Source organism: Ixodes scapularis, unplaced genomic scaffold (genome assembly GCF_016920785.2).
Source record: "Ixodes scapularis isolate PalLabHiFi unplaced genomic scaffold, ASM1692078v2 PGA_scaffold2__306_contigs__length_199485367, whole genome shotgun sequence".
Lineage (NCBI taxonomy): Eukaryota > Metazoa > Arthropoda > Arachnida > Ixodida > Ixodidae > Ixodes > Ixodes scapularis.
In genome coordinates, this window is record NW_024609857.1 from 14975726 (window position 1) to 15000897 (window position 25172).

General features: G+C 46.4%; 1 protein-coding gene across 2 annotated transcripts; it reads right to left on the minus strand.

The window, feature by feature from the left end:
* Positions 1 to 1839: 1839 nt before the first annotated feature.
* On the minus strand, positions 1840 to 24882 carry LOC8043341 (potassium voltage-gated channel protein Shaw). 2 transcript variants are annotated; one of them, XM_042291711.1, is made up of 3 exons: positions 24571 to 24882; positions 21133 to 22258; positions 1840 to 2095 (listed from the first exon to the last, which is right to left on the minus strand). In XM_042291711.1, exons 1-3 carry the CDS (start codon positions 24880 to 24882, stop codon positions 2034 to 2036), a joined length of 1500 nt encoding a protein of 499 aa, XP_042147645.1. In that variant the 3' UTR covers positions 1840 to 2033. The 2 variants fall into 2 exon arrangements, with proteins under 2 accessions (XP_042147645.1, XP_002416271.1); XM_002416226.5 differs by having other exon boundaries at positions 21115 to 22258.
* Positions 24883 to 25172: the final 290 nt, after the last annotated feature.

Genomic DNA, 25172 nt, shown 5'->3' on the forward strand with positions numbered 1-25172 from the left:
AGGTAACACCTAATGAATAAAAAATATGCGTAACTCTACCATATGCAGGGCGACTATTTGTGTTTGAGGCTACGTGGCATAAATAAACCTCTTTGCGCAAATTCCTTAGAACCATTCTTAAACCGGAAAAAGCTTGAATGGAAACCGGTCTGCGTTCCCCAGAAGAAACCATTATGGCTGTCAATTTGATAAAGAGAGCGTTCAGCTTTGGGTGGCCGAATGCCTTAAGTCACAAGCGTCTGCGATCAATTTTATTGGGAAGAATTAAGTTGGTCGTGCCGGTACTCAGCGGAGCATCTTGTGTTTTGGTGTTGTCGAACATGGCCGTTTTGTTTTCTAGGTACTCTCAAGCCTGCAGGAAACGGGAGTATATGCGCTATCGAGGTTCGTGATTTGAAAGCTGGCAGGGAACGCAAAAAAACCCATTCCTTATGTCTTAAAGAAGTGCTCCGTAAAGGAAACGATAAGGCAAAAAAAAAAAAGGACAACAAAATATTAATACTGAAATAATGGTAATAGCGCAGGCTAGCTGGTTAATGGCCATACTTGTAAAACCTCGAGATAAAAGACAAAATACAAAGAAAAAGAAAAAGCGAGGACACAAGGACGTCGTTGCGTAGTTCCTTTTTGTTATTCTTTGCTTCTGTTTCCTTTGTATCTGGGGTTTCATAACTATAAGATATGAGTTTACTTTCACCACAATTAATTCCTTCCTTTACTTGTTGAATGATAATGCCGATTAATACGAGTTAAAAGCTCTATTGAATGTTACGCAGAAGAGAAACTTTCGCTACGTCTAAAATATGAAACAATATTTGGGGATCTCGTATATTTCCCTTTTTTCATGCTTTAAACGTAACGTATAAAGTAGCCTTCCGCTTTACAAAGCCAAAAACGTACTATCACGATCAGTATGAGTGTGAACTCCGCTCTGAGTAGCCCGCGGTACCACCTTTGCCCCCTGTAAAATGTTCTGCGAAGCTTGGATGCATGCTGTGGTCATGACGACTAGACTTCTGCTTCGTTAGCCGCCGCCCCCCACTTCCAGCTCGTCTGCATGCGCCGAACGTTGCCTCCATCATCTTGGTGGAATGATTATCGCGTGAGAGTAATTCGGAGCGAAGCGGAACTTCTGCGAGAAAGTTTGCGATTGATTTATGTCTTGTCCTGCATTGCTTTTACGACGTCAGGGAACGAAAAGACATTGCCTGCTCGATATGTCTCGTCCGCGGAGTGCCTTTATTTCTACAGAGGATTCGCCAGGGGGTGCTGGTAGCACCGCTAGCCACGCGGAGTGGCGTTCACACTAATGTAGGTCGTCATAGCACACGTCAGCGGTTAATGGGGTTATAAGTACCATGCACTTGTACTTCCACGCTTTTTGGCCTTTGGCGAAGAAGTCGTACTGTATATTCTCGTGTCAGTTCAATGGGTCTGCGCAGGAAGTATGAATTTTACACGAAGTTGAACACCGACCTGTAGTCGTTCTGTTCCTGCACAAACTAGCTTACGGAGAATTTCCTTGCGTCGAAACTATTAAACAATTAGCGACGTCTTGCACTAAAACGTTATTTAAAATAAAGAAAACAAACCTGCAGCTTTCGTCTCCCTGAATGACGGGCCGCGAGATCAACTCGTTATTTGGAATGACCATTTTCAAGTTGGCGTTCCAAACAAATGGTGCTCTCAAAAGGGGCAGTAGAAAAACAGCAGGTCTAACATGGGAAACGCTTGCGGCGTGTCGGGCAACGCCTCCTGAAAGGCAAGGCTGTATAAGCTAAAATTGCAACGTCACCTAAAGAGGCAAATGCAGGACAGGGATTGGACACAAGTCCCGCATCAGCGTTCGGCTGAAACTCGAGTTCTCACTGATTGAACACATGTCGCAGTCGCAAGCTGATGCGGCCTTCGAATCCAGTTTATACCCCGTGTTGGCCACTTTAGATGACGTAGGACGTCCAGCACTGCGGCCTCGCTATCAGGAGGTGTTGTTGTTCAAGGGCGGTGGTCTCGTGGTAGCTGCCTCGGCGTGACTAGGCAAAGTTGGCCTGCATAGGGGGCGCCTGGTCCGGGGAGTTGACACCGTTGTAGATGTCTGCAAGGGAGAATAGAACGGAAAGGAGTTCATCAGCGAGAAGGCACGATAAAGGGTAAAATCAACAGGCCAGCCCGATGCTTTTTCATGCGTGAAATCAACAATTTCATGCTCGCTCGAATTTTTTTTTTTTTATTGACTGCGTTAGTCAGTATATTCAGGGAAATAAAGGATGGTTCGTGCCTCAGTTTCCTCAAGCAAAAAGATATCTCTCAAAATGTTTTCGCAAATGAACTTCGAAATCAAGCTGGCTTGTCCGCGGTCGAAATGGCCTCAGTGAATGTGCTGAGGCGAATGCGAGGGATAAAAACATTGGGATTTATGTGAAGCAAATGCAGCCCGGACCGCAATCCTTGTGTTTTGTCCTCAACTGAGTCCCCTCACGCTTCTGAGATCTGCCAGCATCAAAACAATGATAGCGAATATTTTTTGCCACAAAAACAAACAAAAAAAAAAATTGCAGAAAATGTTTACCAGCTTGGACGTAGACATTGCCTCGCCGAGTGTCGAATGGCATTTTGTAAAATCACACCATATGACGCTAGACACACCAGTCGTTGGAACCATAGCTTTAGCACGTCGTGTCTTCGCAAAACGAGCAAGGCTCGGAAAACGAGAAGATTTTGCGCGAATACTGTGGCGACTCGCAACGTTCACCTCAAAAATGAACGCTGCAGAATCAGCAATGGCCGTCACCATTAAAGGCCTTCCCAATTCTGACAATTAAGTCTGCCTAAGAAGTTCCCCCAAATTGTCGTTTTAAGAGTAATTCTAAACGTTCACACTAGTGCACGGTAATTTACTATGTCAAATGAAAACAAAATATGCCCTTCCGCAAGAGCCATGTTGCAATCATTCGATTTATCCATTGCATCGCAGGTATCATTTTCTGCAGCTACTCCAAAACATATAAATGTTTGAATTAAAAAAAAAAGAAAATAGAAGAAACCTGGATCCTAGTTAGTGATATTTGAATGCAATTTCAAGACTAATCGTGGCTGATCATTACAGATGATTTTTAGTTAGTTTACAAATACACCCCAGTTTTCTATGTTGAGCCTAAATGTTGATTGTTTTTTTTTTCTTTAATATGCTTTTGCTGAAAATTAAAACGCCGGCGTGGTATTTTTCAACAAATACTTGACATTTTTTTTAAAAGCATAACATAATCAAGCTTACTTGCTTCACAACGTGAGCACGAACTTCCTTTTGTTTTTATTACCCAACCTCAAAACACCAGATCTCGAAGCCTTTTAACAGAAAAATAATTAAGCTTTGAGAAAAAATGAAATCTGAGGCAGCTGAGCAGAACTGCAATTTAATAACTCGCGAAACACGGTATTTCTTGGAGCTAAAAGGTGTCTCCATTGTGAGCTTTGTTTAATGAATGTCGAACAATGATGGAATGTGAAGGGCTGATGGAGGTTCCCATGTTCTAGATCCGTCGGAGCTCATCCTATTAATAATTCTGACAATTAATTCTCTTACTCTTTACAAAACGTCTACCGAAATCTTCATTGCGTAGTTAATATTAAACTTTCCCTGCGCACTACACGAAGCTGCTGTCGAAAAGCAAGAAAGCGTACCCCCAACCAAGATCTGTTGGGCGGTCGTTGATTGTCCATTGCAAAGCAGACAACTCTCACTTTTGCTCGAGGCAGCGAAGTGTCTCTTGCCGAATCTGAGAACATCACCGCCCACCCTTTGCCATCGCACTGCCGCCACGTAGTTTTTTTTCGGAAATTTCTGGGCGTCTTTCTTTAAAAGCGAGGCGGTTGTTCACATGCTCCTGACATGGAACGGCTCGCCAGCAGATCCCAATCCGACCAAAGATCGTAGTAAATGGTGAAAAAGACGACGGCCGGAACGAAAAACGGTATTGCCTCTATTGTTCGGCCTTTTCGAGCTCAATGGGAAAGAAATGGGCTAAGGGTTCGGGCAGTTTCCAAAACGGCCCTGGGAGCCTTTTCTCCTCCTAGCAAAGCATCCCCCCCCCCCTTCTTTTTCTTTCTCTCCCCCTCTCGCTCTCTCTCGTCCTGTCTGTCTTGGCCGCATTCTCCTATATATGGCACACGCAGCATATAAAGATAATAAAACTTATGTATGTAAAGAAAGAAGGAATTGGAGGGGTTCGGTGCTTACCTTCTACGAAGAATGAGGAAGATGATATACTAATTTTAATGATGGTTTAGCCCATTGCGTTCTTAAGAAATACGCGTCTCTTCTACATTTTTATGTGGGATTTCGCAGCGTTTTGTTACATTCTTTCAAACAAGGTTTCGAAACCGTACGTCTTGGTATATCTCTCGGTACGTCCCAGCTTTTGTGAACTGCTCCCTTCTAACTCTACGTTCTAATTTTTTTTCTCTTGCGTTGTCAGGAGTACATACGAGTTTCAAGTTCAGAAAACGGTACGAAAAAACTATTCCCAAGTAAGAAGGTTTCCTCTCGATATGTCAGTGAAAATTAACGTTCAGTTACGCATCACGAAACATACTTACCGTGCAACGTCGACCTAATTTTCAGCTACCATCAAAAATACCTGTACGGGCGAAGGGACTTCAATGTGTCCACACAACGGTCCCCGTCAACGCCAGCGCCACCGGCCTTCTCGACGTCACGCGTGGGGAACTGAGCAAACACTCGAGCGTTTGGAAGCCTATTTGGCGAACGTACGTAAACAAAGGCCGGGTTCAATGGGTCCAACTGCAGTCAGTCGCAAACTTGCGTCCCTCCCTTGAAAGCGGCGGCTGGGCGCCCGCCCGTGTGTTTGTCCTCTCGGAATTCGTTTGCCTCACCCCCCCTTTCCCGTGACGTCGGCGATGAAAGCCACGAGTTTGATCAACGCTGTCCACATTGAAGATGTCGACCGGAGAACGCAGGGGAGGAGGAGCGAGTCGGAGCAACGAATGAACGGAGGAGTGAAAGAGACGGCCAAATCAATTTCAAGTTTTAAGAGAGAAAAAAAAGAAAAAGCGACGATATAGATAGCGTCCAAGGCACAGAAAGGGTAGGGCGAGGGGATGCTATTTGAAGTTTGGAGAAAAATATCCTATACATCCCCTTTGTCCCGTGCTTCCATATAGTTAATTTGGTTAACTCTAATTACCTCGTCTGGTGGGCAATTCCATTACCTAGTGACCACTCGTGTCTTAGGCGCTGGGTTTTAATGGCAGAAGTGCCAAATTCTGATCAAAGGACACCAGGGGCATAGCAAGAGAGGCAAATGATCAAGTGGGTAAATAATGACAACGGAACATAACGATAACTGTTCAATACGAGTTAAGCGTCATTGTAGACTTCATGTGCTTCAAATCTCATTTTTGGCATACCTTCTCTTCTTTCTTTCCTTCTATTACCTTTTTCCTCCACAAACGTAACCTGAACAGATTTCTTTTTCCCACTCAAAGTAAATGTTTACGTTACCTGATATCAGCTTATATCATTATCATTCGAGCTTTGCTTACTAGAAATAAAAGGACGAATAGAGAAAGACAAACCCAGAAATTAAACAAAATAAGGGAGGGAGATAAAACGAGAAAGTTGCCACTTCACTTTTGTGAAAAAAAGTAAACAAGTATTGAAATATGAAAAAGGTAATCTGCTCCCGTAATCGTGTGTTTGCCCACGAAACGGTGATGAAACTCTTCAACTGCCATCTTGAATATGTGTATCTTGGTTTGCTTTATAAAACAAAAACTCCTGAATGCACTCGGGCATACGTAGCTCGACTAGAATTTGTAATAACCTCTATCGCACCTGAGCACTAAATTTTATAGCAGTTACAAAATTAGATTTGTTAAGAACGCATCTATGTATGAATTCAAACCGAACAACAGGTTTTGTCTTTCGACAATGCGATGATAACTAATATTTACTTTCAGACGTACTTGACGAGGCGGTACTAAGCTGCATGAAGCAACAGATTTTTTTAAACATTATTTGACTTCAGTGAGCTTCATCAATCAAGCAATCTTTCTTTTTAATTGCTTATGAAATTGTAAGCCGTTTGTAAGATAATAAGATGGTCCCCTATTTGAAATATAAAATAGCTTCATTCGTACCAACTATAGTTTAGATGAAGTGTCTCGATCGAGTACCAGGGTACACTTCTATTGCGGAATGACCCCTTCGTGAAACGACCTCTCAATTGCCGCCACTGGGTTGAGAGAGAAAGAAAGAGAGAGAGAGAGAAGAGAAGAGAAAGGGCAAAGAAACCAATCAATAGCTGCATTTCTACGGTGTTTATGACCCAAATACGCCCACATCCTGGCATCTTGTTTTCGATTTCCGTACCCGAGTGGGATTCGGTGCTTGGTGGCTCCATCTGGAGGCGAAACATGGAACCCCGTCACGAGATCCCGAGTGGAACGAGATCGACAATCCGGGAGACAAATGAACGGGGGTTCGGACACACGGAGGCCCCTCATTGAAATCTATGGTGGGTTCGTCAAGAGGATCCTCAGGTAGGCTCTGGCAGTCGGCCCGGAGAGGACTCGATGGGCCAGCGGACCCCGCAAGGGCACTATATGGACGAACTGCTGTCGAGTGGGCAGTCATCGGGCCGGTTGCCTGTAGGCTGGACGCATGCTTTCACAAACTTCCCATAAACATGCTAACAAATTGTAAAGTTGTAAAGGTTTTATTTGGGACAAATAGGAATCTTGCTTTCCGCTACAGCGCCGTCGCTTAGTAGAGTGAAATCGGGTATTATTATGAGATTTAGGGTGCATCTAATCTGCGATAAAAACAAAATGGCCACTTTGCTTTATATACTGTCAAGAAGCACTGTCATAGAGAATTTTTTTAATATTTGTCTTCCTGCCGTAATTGCTGCGCATCAACTCATCAGAGTTGCTCGCGCTCCTAAACTCATTTAGGTATAAGTAAACCCATTTTGTCACTGCCTCATTGTAATCGTGTTGTCAGCAATCGTATTGGCGACGTGAGCGATCGAAAGCGTCGCTGTAATCGGCCTCCTGACGATTGGCCGAATGATGGCTGTGACGTCAGCAAAGGATTTCTCATCGACGAAAATAAGAGTAGTGTAAGAACTTCTATTTTGACGGTGCTGGCAGTCTTGGTTTCGAATCGCAATCATTTCAAGCTTTCATTATGCTAATTGCATTGCAAACACCATCGAACTTGCTGTTCGCAAAGGAATGACGTCAGGTAAGGGAACCATGGTAACTATGGGCAGTATTCACTGGCGGCCATAGCTGTGTGCGCGACTGCTCGCCGCGTGCTGATGGCGAGCTTCCAGAGTTATTTTGCAATCTGCATTGCACACCGTCAAGGTTGCCGGTCTTAGCAACCTACTCATGTGAGCCCGTTCCGAGCATGCGCTCTAAACAGTACACACAAATATCGCGTCCAGTGAATACTCCGCCACCAAAACATCTCGCCGCCAACAAACGAATGCAAGCGGGGTGACTGGTCTGTCCCTGCTCGTACGAGCATGTCCGCGCAATTGAAAGCCTGCCAAAGCTACGTCCACGCGCTTGCTTTACGCGCCTGCACGCATGGGGCACCAGTCGGGCCGCCATGCTTGCAAATGTCGCGACTCCAACTAAACAAACGGCACGTAACGTTCTATATTCGAACCTGCCCAGTGAGGGTCTCGGGCTAAGTCATTCTTATGTAACGAGATTGTTGGTTGGAGTCGCCGATACACCTTTCCATAAAAGCGTATGAGGGCGCGTTCATTGCGGCATTTGTGTGTTATGCACGCACACTTTCTGGCTGGCCGCTATTGTGAGCGAGCGTTAGCTAAACTTCGATTTAGCACATGTGGACTCTGAGCTTTGTTAACAGTGGAAACGTCAATAGAAGCCCATTAAAGACTACTTGCATACGTCCTATCTAACAAATAAATTCGGAAGAGGAAGAGTCGTGCATAATTATTATGCCCGTGTCCCACTAGAGCGACAGACAGAAACCAAAATACAGCGACAAGCCTCAAACCCATGCAGCATGCTCGCGATGTACCTTTGGCAGGCGTTTAGTCGTTCGGTGCTCGTGAAGTAAGCACGACCGATTGCCTGCCAAAGATACTATCACGTGCATGATGCTCGTGTTTCAGCATAGCCTCCTTTATTCTACAAAGCCTCTCAAATCGCGAAAGACTCTGGTCTGAGGCTTGTCGCTGTCGTTTGTTTCTGTCTGTCGCTCTAGTGGGACACGGGCATTACTATATACTTCGGACAGGACGTCAAAAATTATCACCAAATTTCGCTGTCACTGGACAGACCACAGAATGCGCCCCAATCTATACTAAAATCACTTGCTGGAATAATAGAGCGACAGCCGAATCGGCATTCATACTCCTGCGATATTTCATATCATCGCCCACGCTTTCTTCGTTCTTCTGTCGCCAAAACACATGCCTATGCAATGGGAAGGCTGCATTCTTGACTATGCACTCTGAAAAAACGTATAACCTTACACCCTTCTGTCCTATACAATGCGACGTTAGTGCGCTGTACGTTGAACTGAAGTTTTGGGGTGTATTCTATGGGGCAAAGGGAGTAGGAATACACCGTTTTTTTCTGAGAGTGTATCCTCGGAGGTAAACAAACGTACACGCACGCTCTCCAACGCGTCAGTCGGGCTGAACGCTTAAGCTATTCCTCTACGCTCTTATTCAAATGACGTCTGGGAGATTCGTATTCATCGATCGAAAGGGTGCTGAGAGAAACGCGCAAAGGTCATCTTGGACCCATGGCTCTTACTCGGATTCGATCAAGTATGCTTCACAGATCGTGCATAGAGTTGTAGTCAGCATCAAAATAACAAAACAATTTTTTTTTCTTCAAATAAAATCAGTACAAATCAGACCCTTCAACAGGGTAAGTGACGATAAACTATTCTAAGCGCAATGTTAGGCCCGGTCTATGGGCAAGAAGGTCCAGCCGTGGACTCTGGTTTAGCGAAGCAGGATTATATTTTCTCTTCAATGAATCCTAAAGGACCTACTAGAGCAAAACACGTTTTTATCTGCTAACACACACAAAACAAAAACTAAACCAAAAACAATCGGCGTTTTAGGAGGCCGAATAATCTTCTGCAGTAAAGCGTCTTCTCAAACCTTTTTTTCTTGTTGGCCAGTAATTGACGTTCACGTGTATAATATATTGCAAGCTTTGATCGCCGTGCCTTCGAGCAGTGCTTGCTGTTTTCTACTGGAGTGGGGCAAGACTCTAATCACACTGTCGCGTTGGCATCAAAAACATCCGTTTGTGTCCGCCAACAAAACCAAGTTCATCTATTTACGACACATGTATTTTTCCGCAGTGCCATTCATCAGTGCTGACCAATTGGAGAGCGTTCGGAAAAATCCCCATGTCGCTGCGGAAACTGCATGAGCCAATAGTTACGCGCACGCTCTCATTTGAGGTCAGTGCGTTTTGATAATGCTTATTCATCCTCCGTTCGGCGGTTCGCAAAGGGGAAGACTAAAGTAACAAAAAATAAAATAAAACAAACAAACAAAAGCAAAAAAAAAAGATGTAGAAATACAATTGGCGTTTGCGGAAAGAAAGAAGGGATTGGGGAAGTATAAATATACGCGTGTTGTCCGCATACTTTCGCGCAAATTCAATGTTGCGACAAGTGTTGATCGTACCACACGTACATGACGTCTCATATGTACCATGAATGCAGGCGGCGAACGGTCGGTGCCACGACTTCCAAAGCTGGCGCGCCGTAGACGCCGCTTTGCGCTTCCGCAATAACGCTAGTGCGGAATACGCGTTAGGACAGCCCGAAACGTGTCAGAATTTTTTTTTCTTATATATATTTTTTTTTACGAAAAAAAGATGGATGACTATACGTAAATGACCCCGCTGCGCGAGCGTCGACTTGGGGACTACGCTTTGAGACGGCAGTATGGTTCCCCACTTCCGGGGAGGAATTGGACGATCTGTATATTTTTGGGTATTAAATTTCCCCACGGATTAACAACAACAAAAAAAGCCATACCCTTTTAATAAAAAAAGATAGCCGTTGTGTGCTTCTCTGGAGCACGACGAGCTTCTGAAATAGTTGAAAATGCAAATTTTTTTTTTTATTTTTTTATATTTAATATAAAAACGCGTTTGTGAGAACTATAGTATTGCCATAAATGCTGGTTTTGCTTGTATACTATAGAATGGAAAATTAATCGGGGCATGGTAGATTTTTGCTATGGTGGATCAAATATTGAAATGGCGTATTGTTGACTAGTGTAATTTCTGCCCTGCCCAGCTTGCCCGCCGCATCACCATTTACTTTATCCCCTACGCAGATAAAACGGTGTAAAGTGAAGCTACGAATAGGCCTCGTATGCGCGTAAAAAAAAAACCATCGCTAATTCTAGCAACATCTGCAGTATTCATTTGCTGCTGAGCATCGGCTTTTAACGCTGTCACAATGCGACTTCCTGCGACGGTACCATAGCACCATGGTACCCAGACTTGAAGCGAACGACATCCTTTTCACTGCATGGTGGACAAAAGTGGACACGTCAAACTCTGAAACCTGCGCTACGCCAGGAAGTATGGGCTGTCTTGCTAGAAGCAGCGTCTCAGCAGAGTCTGGGGAAAAAAACAAAGGCTCTGCCAAAGCCAGCTTGCGCCTGAGCTATACTCAGACCGCGTCTCGAGACGCTCGCGCGCCCCAGCCCCTTTGCGGTGCTTTATTTCACTACATCTCTCAGCTGAGACGCTGATTCTATAGACGCTTTGCAGCAGCTGTGCATGGACGCCGCCATAACTGACCTTCAGTTTTCCCTTCATCATTAAATTAGCAGGCCAGGTTAGTGCCATATTAGATACAATTGTGTTCTTTTCTAAAGCATCGGCCTTCGTAGAGAATCGTCAACTACCGTTTCGGTTGCTCGGCATCTCGGTAAGACAAGAGAAGGTCAGCAATGGCGGCTGTAATCTGGCGCGTGTGTAAAGCGTCTATAGCACTCCGGCCCTGGAACACCTCTTGCTGCTTTACCCGCGCAGCTTTTGAAGCACCATTAAAGGTGCAGTCGCACTGACCATACGTCACATAAAAGACACGGTGGTTGCCCCAGGAATATTCGAAGTACATTCGTGGGGCAAGCTGCATACATATGCATGCTTCCAACATGTCTGTAGACAGTTTAGTTTTGTATGAACACTGTTAAAGTGAATAAGAATGCCTCAGAAAGTGTGTTCAGACTGTCTGTTGTGTGATGTATGAGAAACGAGACGGCAGCTTGAAGCAGGCTGTGCTGAGGTGGGCTCAGCGGCGGATCCTCGTTACGGTGTCTAACGTTCCTTCCTGGGTCTCTAGAAAAAGGTGCGGCAAGCCTTTACGCCTCTTTCAATGTCCCATAGGAGACAGCGTTCTCATCGACCGTATTTACCTAATACCGCTATCATGATGTGCTACAAACTTCGTGCGTAGAGAAACTGACGGAGAGGAGGAGATAAGAGCAAGCGGTAATAGAGAGTTTTAGTAGATCGTTCCCATGACTCCGATAACGATACCCGATACTCCGCCACCGCCTCCCTTGCGCATGCATAGTATCGTTATCGGGGCTATCGGGGGTATCGGAACGATCTACTAAAACTCTCTAATGTCAGAACGCCGTGCTCTGATTGGAAGGATAGTTTCCATAGATAGAAAGGCTAGCTGCCTCCGTCCTCCTGGATCTCGCGCGTGGTCTTGCGTTTGACACATGAAGCCGGCATTATCGCGCTGCTGCAGCATAAACCTTTGTTCGCTCGCTTATTTTGTACCGAGTTGAGGCAAGCAGCTGAACGGTGAGAAACAGTAATTTAGTATTGATTTCCTCTAACTGCACTTCTTTAGTTAACTGAATAGTCTGCGATGACCACAGCTGTTTTGGATGTCGGATATCTTATTATTCGATTGCTTCCAATGAACGGTGATGACTTAAATTGCTTTTATCGATGACCCGGTCTATACGATAAAGCAGTTTGCCAGCCCTGTGCACGAACGCCGGGCCGACTCGAAGTTTCTATAGACCGAGCAGCTTTTTAGTCGCAGTGCCTGACACGCCTTCCGGACCATCCGCCCGTGTCTCCCCAGTTTGCGCGTGTAGATTATGTCGGATTATAAAAAAAGAAAGTCTTCGTGAGAACGCTTGTCCCAGCTGGCTCGCGAAGTTTCGTCGACTACATAAAACGCTCATCAGGTCAGCCTCACTGGCACTCAGTAAAAATAAGAGAAACGAAGTTATGCTCGTGTGCCAGCCATTCCGTAACGGTCCCACAGGTCTCCTAATATGAGCAAGCTTTAGCAACGTACGAAGCGGCTTTGGTACCGGTAACTCGCGCTGTTTCTTCGAAATATGCTCTTCAGCGCGCGCCAGGAGCCGTACCGTGGTCGTTGTAGCTAGCGGTAACGCTTTGCGAAAAGTGCCCTAATGCATGCACGCCCCGGAAGAGCAGCTCACTACCTTCTCTGTCTTGGCGCACCCAGCTGCTCAAAGAAACCGCGCGTACGAGGCATGACAGAAGCAGCGACAGTAGCAGTTACTCCCAGACGCCCGGACAGAAGCGCGCAGCGTGCCCGTCCCCAAATAAAGTCCGGCCCTTTACATATTTAAGCGCGCTAAGACACTGGGTGGCGACGGCCCCGGCAAAGAGCGAAAGGGGGGAGAGCTCATTACGTAATTCCCCTAAGACGGCAGCCGTAGTCGCGCTGGCGGCACCTGGTCGTCCTCGGGCACTGCGCTCCATTCCACCCTGAGATGAACCAAAACCAGAGTCACCCGACCAAACGACGTGCAGCGAACGCGCAGCGCGTCACTGAATTGTTCGACCGTATCTACCAATTAGCGAGCGATACCGCGTGACGTTAACAACTCCGTCGTCGGCCCCATTGGATCAATCGAGATTGGGCGACGGGGAGTGACGCTGCACTTTCCGAGAGTGCGCGCGCGCGGGTGTACTCGCCTTAGCGGCGGTCCATCAGAACGCGATCCGGGGACTGTTGGGTTGGGAAGGGTGTTGGGGAGATAGGGAAGGGGGTGTTCGGTCGAAGCCGGCGGAGTCCCCAGGTAAAGCGAATGGGACGGCCCCGATCGATTCGGCCAGAGTCACGTGACCGCACCCCAAGGACGTGCCCATGCGGCCGCCGACGGCGCCGCGCCCTCGACCGGAGCAACGCGTGCTCGCTCGCCGCGCGCGCCGTGATCGAGAGTTCGGGAAAGAAGCGGGGCTGGGGGAGCGTTTCGCAGACAGAGGGCATCGAGCACCCGGTTGTCGCGGTGGATACGGGTCTGTACTCCGTTCATCCCTAAGCTGGCAGTGCGGGGGAAACAACATGCGCCAATCAGAAGTCAATCTTTCGTCACGTGATCACAAAACTCCCGGCATTACTCCAGGAGCAGAGACCGGGGGTCCGGCGATGAAGCGGAGGATGTTGATCGGTCCTGCGAGCGCGTAGCTTTCACTGCGCTGTCGGCTTAGGGGTGGCGATCTAGCGCGCGGATGAAAATTTAATGCCTCGAAGAAAGCCCAGACCGTGTCGGATCGGGCCAGGAACGAAAACAATGTTTGTTGTTTGCACCGGCATCTTTCCGCGTGTACCTCTCGTCCTCAGTTTGCTCCTTTTTGTATTCTAATGTTAATCTAGTTTCCTATATAATACGTGTGAGACTTGCAATGCGGCTATTTAATTATAGTCGCTCTCGTTTGGAAAGCGTGTGGCAGAATATTAAGGGGGGCGGTCCTGATTGGTTATTTTAGCTCGTAGTTTCTACCGAATTAATTACACTTTATTCTAGTAGTAGTAGCGGTTGCTGCTTTGAATTTCTTTTCCGAAAGAGTGGTACCACCTGGCCGTATTTATTTCTAAATTCATGGACCCTACACGTAACCTATTTCGAATTTAACAATTTTTGGCTGCGATCAATGATACGTACATGTATTATTTTTTTTATTGTCTACTTTTTGTTGTTTTTCTTTTTTCAAGTTCGTTTACTTTGTTGGAGCCTCGAGTCCTGAAGGTCAAATGAATTAAATAACAACCCGGCTCTCATTTTAGGCCTCAGATGATGGTTCCTCAGGACGAGGTCAGTTTTCCCAAAAGACGAACTAACAATAACAGCTGAAAAAAACGAATATTCATCTGTTGAATGCTTGAATAGATGGCACCATTAATTTAATAGTTAAACATTTAGCTCGTAACTATTAAAGTAACACCGCACTCGAAAAAACTATTTTTAAGTGCCCAAATAAAACACTTACGTAAAAAAGAACTAACTTAGTTTAAAAAAAATATTAGTTCAGTATTTAGGCCGCCAAACCCATTTTGAGTACCTAATTTTTTATTTTTTTTTTCTGATCTGTGTGTTTATATTTTGCGACGGGAGCCGTAATATCAGAATCAGTTGTAGCTCAAAACGTACCAAAGCAAAATTATTGCCTTAAATACTTTCTTTCCCCCCCTTTTTTTTTTTTTTTTTTCGGGGGGGGGGGGGGGGGGGGGGTTATTTCGTGGCATACATGTCGTCTTCGGGAACTAGACAAATTTTTTTTCGCGGTTCAGTGCCACTTTTAGAAGCATACGATGCGGTCATGGTGTGGTGCACATTGAGGGACCATGGTGAGTGCTCACGTAACACGTTGACGTTTACAATATGTTATTTTCGTCCTTAGAATGCAGTTGAACAGAAGCGTCGACAAAACTCGGACCTATAGAGAAGGTTACCCGGTGTGTCCGGTCTCCACTTATACTAAAAGCCCATTCGACGAGGCCGTTTTCGGCGTTTGTTTTGGATTCGCTTCGCCCAGGCCCACATTGCTAGAGGCGAAGATATATGTGAAGCTTTGTTCCATTCTCCCTCTTACCATAAAGTGTCTCCAACTCTGGCCAAAGCGCGGCTAGCACCGCCGCATAAACTACCCCGGAGAATGGGCCTTTCGCATCGTGCGAGGCTGTACCAAAGCCATGCTTCTCTAATTTCTAGACTGACACCCCAGTCGAAAGGGACACTTATTTGCTTCTCTCTTCAAACTGGATTATCGAATTTTTAACTGCACAGCATAGCCACGGATTCACAAAATTGTATCTCCAATTCTAGTGGATACAGAATAAAAATTCATCTATTTTCAAATGAGTGTCCTGTTGTATTCTGCTAAAGCAGTTTTTTCTTTCTTTTTCTTTTTTTTACACCGTTAAACTTTTTTTTTTTTTTTTTTTTTTTTTTTTTTTGCTATGGTAGAGACGAAGAATTTCAGATCGGGTAAGGTGGTTAGCAACAACCATCGTCACCTCACAACACCACCTCGACTAATCGGAGTTTGTTCACTGTTTCCTATTTCTTGACGAAACGGCATCACATCACGATGGCGGCGGCTCAGAGATTGGCCGCCGAGCGTCCGAAAAACTATTGATTGGACACAACTCCTTGCCGGACGCTGACCGAGCTCCCGTGCCCAATCGGCGCCCACGCTCGGTCGCCGTGCGACGAGGTCTAAATTTGAGCGAAAAAGTCAATCAAATCGCAAGACCGCAGAAAAAAAAACGATTTGCGAAGAAAAAAAAAAGTGAACATAATAATTTACGCCCTACGCCTCTTAAAGCTATCGGTGACTGTCGGTGGCGTTCAACGCATCCGATATTTGCCACTAAACAAAACTCCGAATAGAAATGTGTTTTTGTTTTTTTAAATTAGGTTTCAGCTTTTTCCTTACGTAACAAGCAGAGAGTTTGCGGGTGGAAATCCGACTTTGTGGGCGAAAACGTTCATGCATCGTCTCACTCATATATACGCTGGGCTGTACCCAAAGCTACGAGACGCCAGGTTCAATTACGAGCGAGCTAGAAACCCCGTGATATTACTGCTTCGACGATACGCACGCATAGGACCAATATATCACGTAGTTTCCGGTATCTAATCGCGCGTCATTTTTGAACGTGTGACAACAAACTTTTCGCCAGGTGTCGCGGCCCCAAACCGGGGAAAAGAAACACCGAGCGTATTAATAATATAGAAGGGATGCGGATTGCCCCAGGACTTTCCCCAAGCCCGTAATTTGATTACGGCTTTATTCCTTTCAACCCTTCTACGTTTTTACTTTCCGTTTACAGCCTCATCCCTTCCTCGGCCTCTCCATTTCAATGGAAAAGTGGCCGCGCTATCCGACGCGCCAACTACATAGTCTTTATCGATCGGTCCTTCCTCGAATTACTACGACGCCGCTCTTCCGTCTCCTACGTCTTCCCTTACACTCACTCGGTGCCTCCCACGTTATCGCTCATCTTGGTTTCCTTCTGACTCTCACTAAAGACACATCGCATCAACAACGCCGCTCGCACTGGCCCCCGTCTTCCGTGCTCTCCACACTCGCTCAGTCAGCGTGCAAAGACGCCTAGACGAGAAGCACTACAACTTTCGCCCCCGAACGTCATCAATGCGGAGTCAAATTCGTCTGCCTCTTTCGCAGGGGTTGTGGTGACGTCAGAACGCCGAGCTCTAATTGGCTCTGACTGAAGGATAGTGGGTAGACCTCACGGCCTTGATGTCTACTCACTATCCTCCAATGAGAGCCAATCAGAGATCGGCGTTCTGACGTGACCTACACGCTATCCTCCAATCCTCTGCGAAAAAAGCAGACGAACTTGTGATCCGCATAGTGGATCAACGCAACGTCGCCTAGCTTGCTTCAGCATCAGCACCAGCGTGTCTCGTGGCGCCTGACAACGAGCGCGACGCTAACACCCAGTGACGCCAAGACAATCGCGTCTTCCCCTTTCCGGTGTGTTTCGCCGAGCTCCAGATTCTTTGCCGCTTGGGGGTGGGTCGCGAATTCACTAAAGACGACGACGTCAAGCCTTATGTTCTACGCGGTGTTGGTCCGTGTCCGGCGCCGCTTGAAACAGAATTGCACTTTTATGTGATCAGACCAGAAGAAACGACATGTCCTTCAAGCTTTCTTTTTTTTTTTTTTTTTCGTGTGTCTTTTTGTTTTTATATATGATGACCGCGCTTCCACGCGTGAGCATATGGTCTCTGAATACAAAGTAGGGTTGCCACCCCCGTATACGCTGTCAGGGCGCTCGACACTGTTCCTTTCTGGGACGTGCCTCCAACGAACTGGACATGACGGACGACATGACAAAGCTACGTGATGAGGCCATACGGGCTTCGTCGAGGCTTGAACGAGAAAAGCGGCCAAACTTTTAGCGTTTCTGAAGAAGAGATTCCATTCGTGCGCTGTACTGTACTCTTCGTAGCTCCAGATGAGGCCAAGGTATCGTCTGAAACTCTATTTATATAGGGAGTTTCACGAAGGCTACCTCGACGGAATTGACACGATGGGATGTTTCTCAACACGCTCTACACCTTTTGTATTGGAGAATGTGCATAGAAAAATTATATTTCAGAAGTTAGTTAATTCATTCGTGTTAATGAAACATGTTAGCACATCGAAGAAAAGAGATCTGGTTCGTTAAATAGATTCTTTTTTCAAAATTCGAGCTGGCAACTTTGATCACTATCATCCTCTTAGGCTTAGGCTAGGTGGCGCAAGCTACCGCCCGCTACAAAGGGCATGGCCAGTAACATCCATCCATCCATTTATCCGTGAGTGTATGGCACCGAACGTTACCAGATAGAATCAGTTAACAAGCTTCCCAGAACGTATGGCGCTTTTTCTAAGCGCGTCCACTCGGTAGCGTTTGCTACACTATCAGCCCAGCCCACGTAGGCCCGTTGCTCTCATAGCCTTTGCTGCGCTGGCACTTGCGATGGAACGGAGAATATAAGAAACTAGTGAGGAAGCGTAATGACGCATGTACGAAACGCGAGCCACAAATATTTATTTTTTTCTCTCCTGAGGCGCTGCTCAAAACTTGAGAGTAGGGAACCAATCTTCTTGAGAGCTACGGGCCTATGGAAAGGAGTGACAGAAGCGGTGGAACGTTGAATACACAGTGCCTGCGATGAAAGTGATTGTATCGTGGTTAAAATGATGAGCATAAAATACGCGCAAAAAACTGCGCAAAAAAAAAAACAAAAAAAACGTCGTCAAAAAAAAAACAAAAAAAAAAAACGATAATTTTTTCGCGGGAGGAAGTCGTCTGCTTCTGCAGGAGTGGCGGTGACGTCAAAATGACGACAAGCTCTGATTGACTTTGATTGAAAGAATAGTGAGTAGATTTCAATGCTACATGCCTTCAGGTCTGCCCAGTATTTATTTTTTTCAATCAACTAATAAGAGCTCGGCATTCTGATATCTTCGCAAGCACTGGCACGAACCAGACGAACTTGCGTTACGCATTGCACGTGGGCGCGGTGCCGCGGGTGGCGCTAGGATCGCTATCGCCAAGGGATCTCTATGCCCCCATACCTGCTCGCTTGCGGGCAACGAGGAGGACCGTTTTTGAACAACGCTCTTTCGTGGAGCTTGTCAACTTATAGATCTTAGAACGTTGATGGCACCTGCGCCACACTAATGGCGGCCTTCTTGAGGCTGATGAAGGAACAGCGTTAAGACACTACTGAGCGGATGATATATGAGGCATGCACGTTCGAGACGCCAGTACACAACACGACGCACGATTTAGATTCAACGGCCGCGTACGCGTTTATTTCAGCGTGTGGTTCAATCAATATTTTGCACAAGTTTGCTTCTAAAGACTTTTGGTGGCAAAGGTTAAATCGATGGGGATCGTCGGTCGTTGCTTTGTACTCGTTCATTCCTGTGTTCACACCATCGAAACTAAAAGAAGTCAAGAGAGAAGTACGAGGCGATCAAAGAACCAATTCACATCCGTTGTGGACGTGGGAAAGTGACGGTGCCCGATGCAATGCAGTTTCAAGACCACCATGAGTTTGTCTAAAGCGAAACTGCTTTTTAAGCCACCAGATGGCACCGCATTTTGAAAAAGGATTTGTAGGAGCGTGAACAATACTGCGTTGGTTCGACGCACCAGCTTTTTTTAAGCCTTGGCAGCAGCTAGCTAAAATGCCCCGTGTGCTCAATCATGCGTACGTGCGTGTGTCTATAGGGTTATGTGCGTCAGAACGCGTGTGTGCGTGCCTGTTTGTTTGTTTGAGAACAAAGAAACCCTCTTAGTCTTAGAGGCACTAATCCAAGTCACAGCCGCATTCCAGTTTGGGATGCTAGAAAAGGTACGAGGGGTCTCGAGAGCGAGAACAACGAGAACCGCATGGACCCAGAAACAGAACAGTCAAACTTCAGTCAGAGTTCAAGAATGACTCTGTGGTAGATATATATATAGGCTGGCGTGCAGCTGGAGCTGCAGTCAAGCGTACATTTTCTGGCGAGAAGCAGTCTAAACAAACCGCAACGCTCACTGAATGAAACCGTTGTACTTCGCTTTTGGCCGCTCAGTAAGTTCCCCGGATGCTTCTAATCGACAAAGCTGTAATTCAGCAAGCGCAGATAAAGACAATCGGAAGGAAAATAAAACGAAACAAAAGCTGGATCCAAATTTCTGCAAGCTCTCTAGGTAAGTCGAAACCAACTTGTCAGTCCTGATGTTCGCTGCTTCTGCCTGTGAGCGCGGGCTTTTCATCTTGGCTTTATTGGTACGCCGTGCGGGTAACGTAGGGTTTCGTGACGAGGGGCTTGTTGGAGTTTCAGGTGGCTTTGTTCCATCTTTCCCCACTCCCCAGGGATAAAATGTCTAACGTGGATATAGCAACATGTGAAATGAACATTTAGCTCTGCGCATATGTTTCTAAAGGACGCCACTTTTAGAAAACATAAAATGTGAGACAATAGTCGAAGAAATTGACGCTATTGGTAGTTTTTATCGTTTGATCAACGGAGTTGCCGTCGTTCGACGGACACTTTTCTAGTGCCTTTCGTTCACAGTTCATCAGGAGCGGGAACAACGTACAAAAATATGACGATGGCCACTATGCACCTTCAATAGATATGCATACTGACGTATTAAAAAAAAAAAGGAAACGGGCGGTCTCGTATTATTTTAGATGAAATATTCTACGCGCACTGCTACAGTGCTTAACGTCTCATTAAAATCCTGTAATAGCGAATGCTGCTTATATTTGCAACAAAACGCACCTCATCAAGCGCATCTTGAATTAAGGACTTTTCTTTCATTTACTTTTTGCATTAATATTTGGATAATAGCAAATTTTGGATAGTTACTCAGATAAGAACCCAGTGCCATACTTTCAAAATTTTTAGAATATTGAGATAGGCACGTTTTTGCATGTGTCATGTTTTGGATTGTGAATCGTTTCTTGGGACCTTATAGCTCCAGTTCATACGAAAAGAAACTATATGACTGCTGAGTAGCCGCAGCCAAACTTTTGCTAAAAAGCCTAGATTCTTAGAAATCTGATAGCCTCTGGCTGCTAATGTAGCACTATCAAAAGCGTTTTTTTTTTTTTTTTAAGTTTTATTAGCAGCTTTGACCGCCTTGGGATTTTTTAAAAAAGTTTTATTACTAAAAATTATGAAGTAGAGAATCTGCCAGCCTTTGGCTGCCAATGTGGCTCTATCAACAGGATTTGTTTTACAGTTTTATAGCAATTTTAAGCAGCTTATGATATTTAAAAAAATAATCACTAAAAATGGTGAGTTAGAACGGACATTTGACCTTATTCACAATGTCCATGTTTAAATTTTCGGAAGTCTCATTGTTGTTTTTTCTAAAAAACTACAACTCTCTGCAGCGCAAAATGAAGAAACCACGTGCTATTACAAGTGCAGTACAAAGTATTAGAGTATACAAACGTGGTGGTGAAGCACCCAACAAAACTATGAGCTTGAGTCAGGAGAAAGCATTTCACGTGATCCTGGGAAAAGAGAACGTTACATCGCGTCATAGGATGGCCCAACGTCAGTATCTTTAGACAGACACCTGCACCGTAAAGACCTGTACCCCTGTCAGATGTCCGGAATGAGGCCACTCTCTCGCCTAGAGACTGAGTCACACATCACCTTAGTTTCAGAGACACGCACAATTTGGACGTTGAACGAACACACACAGTGCAAGGAAGGTGCGATAAAGCGAGTGAATGGGGAACTACTCACGAAAGCCCTGTCAAGTACCTGGCTTGTTGGCAAACTCCCTGGAGTGGTGATGGTGCTTGATGGCGTTCATCCGCCGCGTCTGAGGCACGGCCGGTGCTGGTGCCGGCCCTGCACCAGAATTGGGCTCCCCAACGAAGCGCCTACGCTGCTTGGGCAATTTTTCTCGCGCCTGGGTGTGCGAGTAGAACATGGTAAAGTTGGACACAATCACCGGCACGGGCAGGCCGATGGTGAGCACGCCGGCAAGGGCGCACAGAGCCCCCACAAGCATGCCCACGTAGGTCCGAGGCGCCATGTCGCCGTAGCCCACCGTGGTCATTGTCACTATGGCCCACCAGAGTCCCTCGGGGATGCTGGTGAAGTCGTTCCTCGGGTTCGCCTGTAGCCGCTCGGCGTAGTATACAAGACTGGCGAATATAACGATACCCAGCACCAGGAAGAAGACGAGTAGGAAGAGTTCCTTGGCGCTGGCCTTGAACGTGTGAATAAGGATCTTGAGGCCCCGCGAATGCCTCGTGAGCTTAAACAGCCGCAAGATGCGAATGATGGAGAAAAAGTCTAAGATGTCGGCGTTCTCTAGGTCTGCAGCAAGATGCTGCAGCAGCATGTCCGAATAAAAGGACATGGTGGCGATGAAGTCGATGATGTTGATGGGCGCCCGCACAAAGTCTAGCTTGCGCGGACTCACTACGAAGCGGATTGTGATCTCGAAGGTGAACCAGGCATTGCATACGCTTTCCACATAAAAGAAAGCGTCGTGCGCGTCCGTCTTGGTCTTGTCCAAGGTCCAGGCGGTCGTGTTGCGCTGTGTCACCGTCCGGTTCACGATGACGGGCACCCGCATATTGGGGTGCGTCTTAAGGCAGAAGGAGAGGATGGACACGCAGATGAAGAACACGGAGATGACCGCCATAATCTTGGCAGCAAGCGACGAGTACGGCTCGTCGAATAGGAGCCAGATGCGAGGCTTGAGTCTTTGCCAGCAGGACAGCTTGCCCGCGAAGTAGTCCTCCTCAATGCCGAATTTGCGCGCGAGCTCTTCATCGCTGGGCTTCTCGTTTTCTATGTCTAGGGTGTCCAGGATGGCCAAGGTGGCCTGCGTGTCGCGGTACACGGTGTACGTCATCCAGCAGCAGGGCTCCACCTGTACCCATTGAGCACCAATTAGCGCGCATCGACATGCAGGAAAATAACCAAACGAACGATCTTACTTCAACCATTTTGATCTCAGGAAGCCCGCACTCGAAGCCTCTACATTTCAACTTCTGCGAGAGAAAGCATGGGTCCGGTGCTCGATCAGCTTTCTCCGTACACTTACATACTCGCGCATTTACACATACACTAACAATAAACATGGAAATGCACTCACATCCCAGCGAACACGCTTCATACTTTTCGGTATTTCGCCATTGCCATATGACAATCGCCCAAACTCGGCCATGAACGCAGTCAGACTATTTCTGGAAAACAACCATTTCAGTCAAGGTAGCACACCGTTTCTTTCTTGAATAAAGTAAAAATTCGGACAAAGGTAAACGTTAAGCCACCATGCTTTGTTCATGGCCTCCTGGACGCGGCAGTGAGCCAGGTTCTACAAGCCTACCGAATAATATTATTCGTGCTACTTACTGTCACGCTTTATTCAACAATATTTAGGACGTTTAGAAATGTTCAAAGAAATTTGAATAACGACAGAGAATTAAAGACTTGAGCGTGCTGGTGATCTACATTGACTTAAAACGAAAGAAACACACAAGAGGACGAAACAGACGACACAGCTTTCGAAAAGCTGTGTCGTCTGTTTCGCCCTCTTGTGTGTTTTCGAATTTTTTACGACCGCTATGTTGGTTGCACTGTTTACTTTGAGTGCCAGCTAGACGACGCGACAGAGATCTTATATTTTTGTTCAAACGCCTTCACGGAGTCATTGATTGCTCTGAACTAACTTCATCGATAAATATTCATGTCCCGAGAAAATTTTTGCGAATTTCTCTTCCATTTTATGTTAATGAATTCTTCTGAACCTGCCCCATGACACGTATTCAGACCCTGTATAATACTTTAAATGATTCTTGCATTGACATTTTTAACCCATCTTTTGCAGCGTTCAAGTTTTCTATTGTCAATTTGTAGAATTATTCTTCTTTTTGCTGTATGTTAATTGTGCATCATTATCAAGGCTTCAAGCTGTTCATGAGCACAAAAAAATAAACAAATGAATGAATGAATGAATGAATAAATGAAAGATGCTAAGAGAGAAGGCTTCGACGAGATACGTGTCAAGCACGACCTGTAGGCTATCAACCTAGAGGTTTGACAGTGAATTCGATGTGCCATTATATGTACAAATTTTTGATAGGTTCTGACTGATGTCTTTTCAAGGCTGGAGCCTCATGTCAACCACATTTTATAATGCGGCTTTTTTTTTCTCTGTCTTTTTATAAACGAACAATTTTAGGATCTCCTCACTCACTTCTACAGTAACGTTTGTTGGCATCTCGAAGTTTTGTCTCGTAGTACTGTAGCCTCCCTGAAATGCCACAGGCGAAGAGTACGGTCGCACTATTTTGAACCCTATAAACGTGTTAAACTACCACTGGTACTAAAAAAGTGAAAGCCGTTTACAACTCCCTGTAACGCCGAATTAGAGTGCAGCTCTTGAGGAGGAGGGGGAAAGGGTACTGGGGGGAGTTCAACCGACCAGGGGGGGGTCACGTGACCTGGGGGTCACGTGACGATGACAATGCCGACATGTCATCACTGACGTCACTGATGACGTCATCAGCGACGATGACGATGCGGATACCGATGACGTCATTAGTGACGTCACTGATGACTACACCAGCGATGATGACGATGACGATGCGAATGTCGACGACGTCATCAGTGACGTCACTGATGATGTCATCAGTGATGATGACGATGACGATGCGGATGCCGGTGACGACATCAGTGACGTCACTGATGACGTCATCAGTGATGATGACGATGACGATGCGGATGTCGGTAACATCATCAGTGATGTCACTGATGATGTCATCAGTGATGATGACGATGACGATGTGGATGCCGGTGACGTCACCAGTGACGTCACTAATGACGTCATCAGTGATGATGGCGATGCGGATGCCGGTGACGTCATCAGTGACGATGACGTCATCGGCGGGGGTCACGTGACCTCGGCGGGTCACGTGACCTGGGGGTCACGTGACCTCAGGGGAGTCACGCGACTTCGGGGGGTCACGTGCCCCCCTCCCCTCATGAGGTCACGTGACCCCGGGTGGGGGCTCGCGCGGTGCATTATGGGACATTTCCCATAATGCACCGCGCGGTTACGCCGACGCCGACGCCGACGCCGACGCCGCTCAAGCCGGAAACGGGCGCCTAAGAGCTGCGCTCTAAAAGAATATTGAACTCGGTGAAGATAACTTATAAAAGTTTAGGCTGCTCTCCCACCTGGTTGGCGTCCAAGCCCCAGAACTCGAGCTCCTCTTCGAAGAGTGGACCGCAGACGTTGGTCGGATAGTGGAGCTTCCCGGTGCGGTAGTAGTTGAGGATCTGCGCGAAGACACCGGGATGTCGGTCGAAGAAGTACTCGTTGAGCACCGGGTCGTAGTTGGCCAGGGCCTCGGTCAATCGGGACAGCCGAGTGGCCGGGATCTTCTTGAGGGTAGTCTTGTAGGTTTCGAAGCGAATGCCACCCACGTTCAGCACCACCCGGTTTTCCACATCCAAGGTACCCCGGCTGTTGCTTCCGTGGTAGTACATGCTCTGTCGCCTTCAGGTCGGCATGGCCTCCGCTCCTGGTAACAGCAAACAAGCATCGTGGTACACTGTTAGCGACACGACAAGACACGCGTCACTCACGAGACGTAGCATCAGAACGCCTTAATATGTCAAATCAGAAGATTTTTTTTTTCAAGCTTTGCAAATTTGTTTAAAAAAACCGTGATAGCTACACTTATGTGATTTATGCAGTGGAGTTATACGGCCAGGGGGCCACAGTACAGCAGACTAAATATAACGACCAGTCGCCTAATTAAGTAAATTATGTTAAT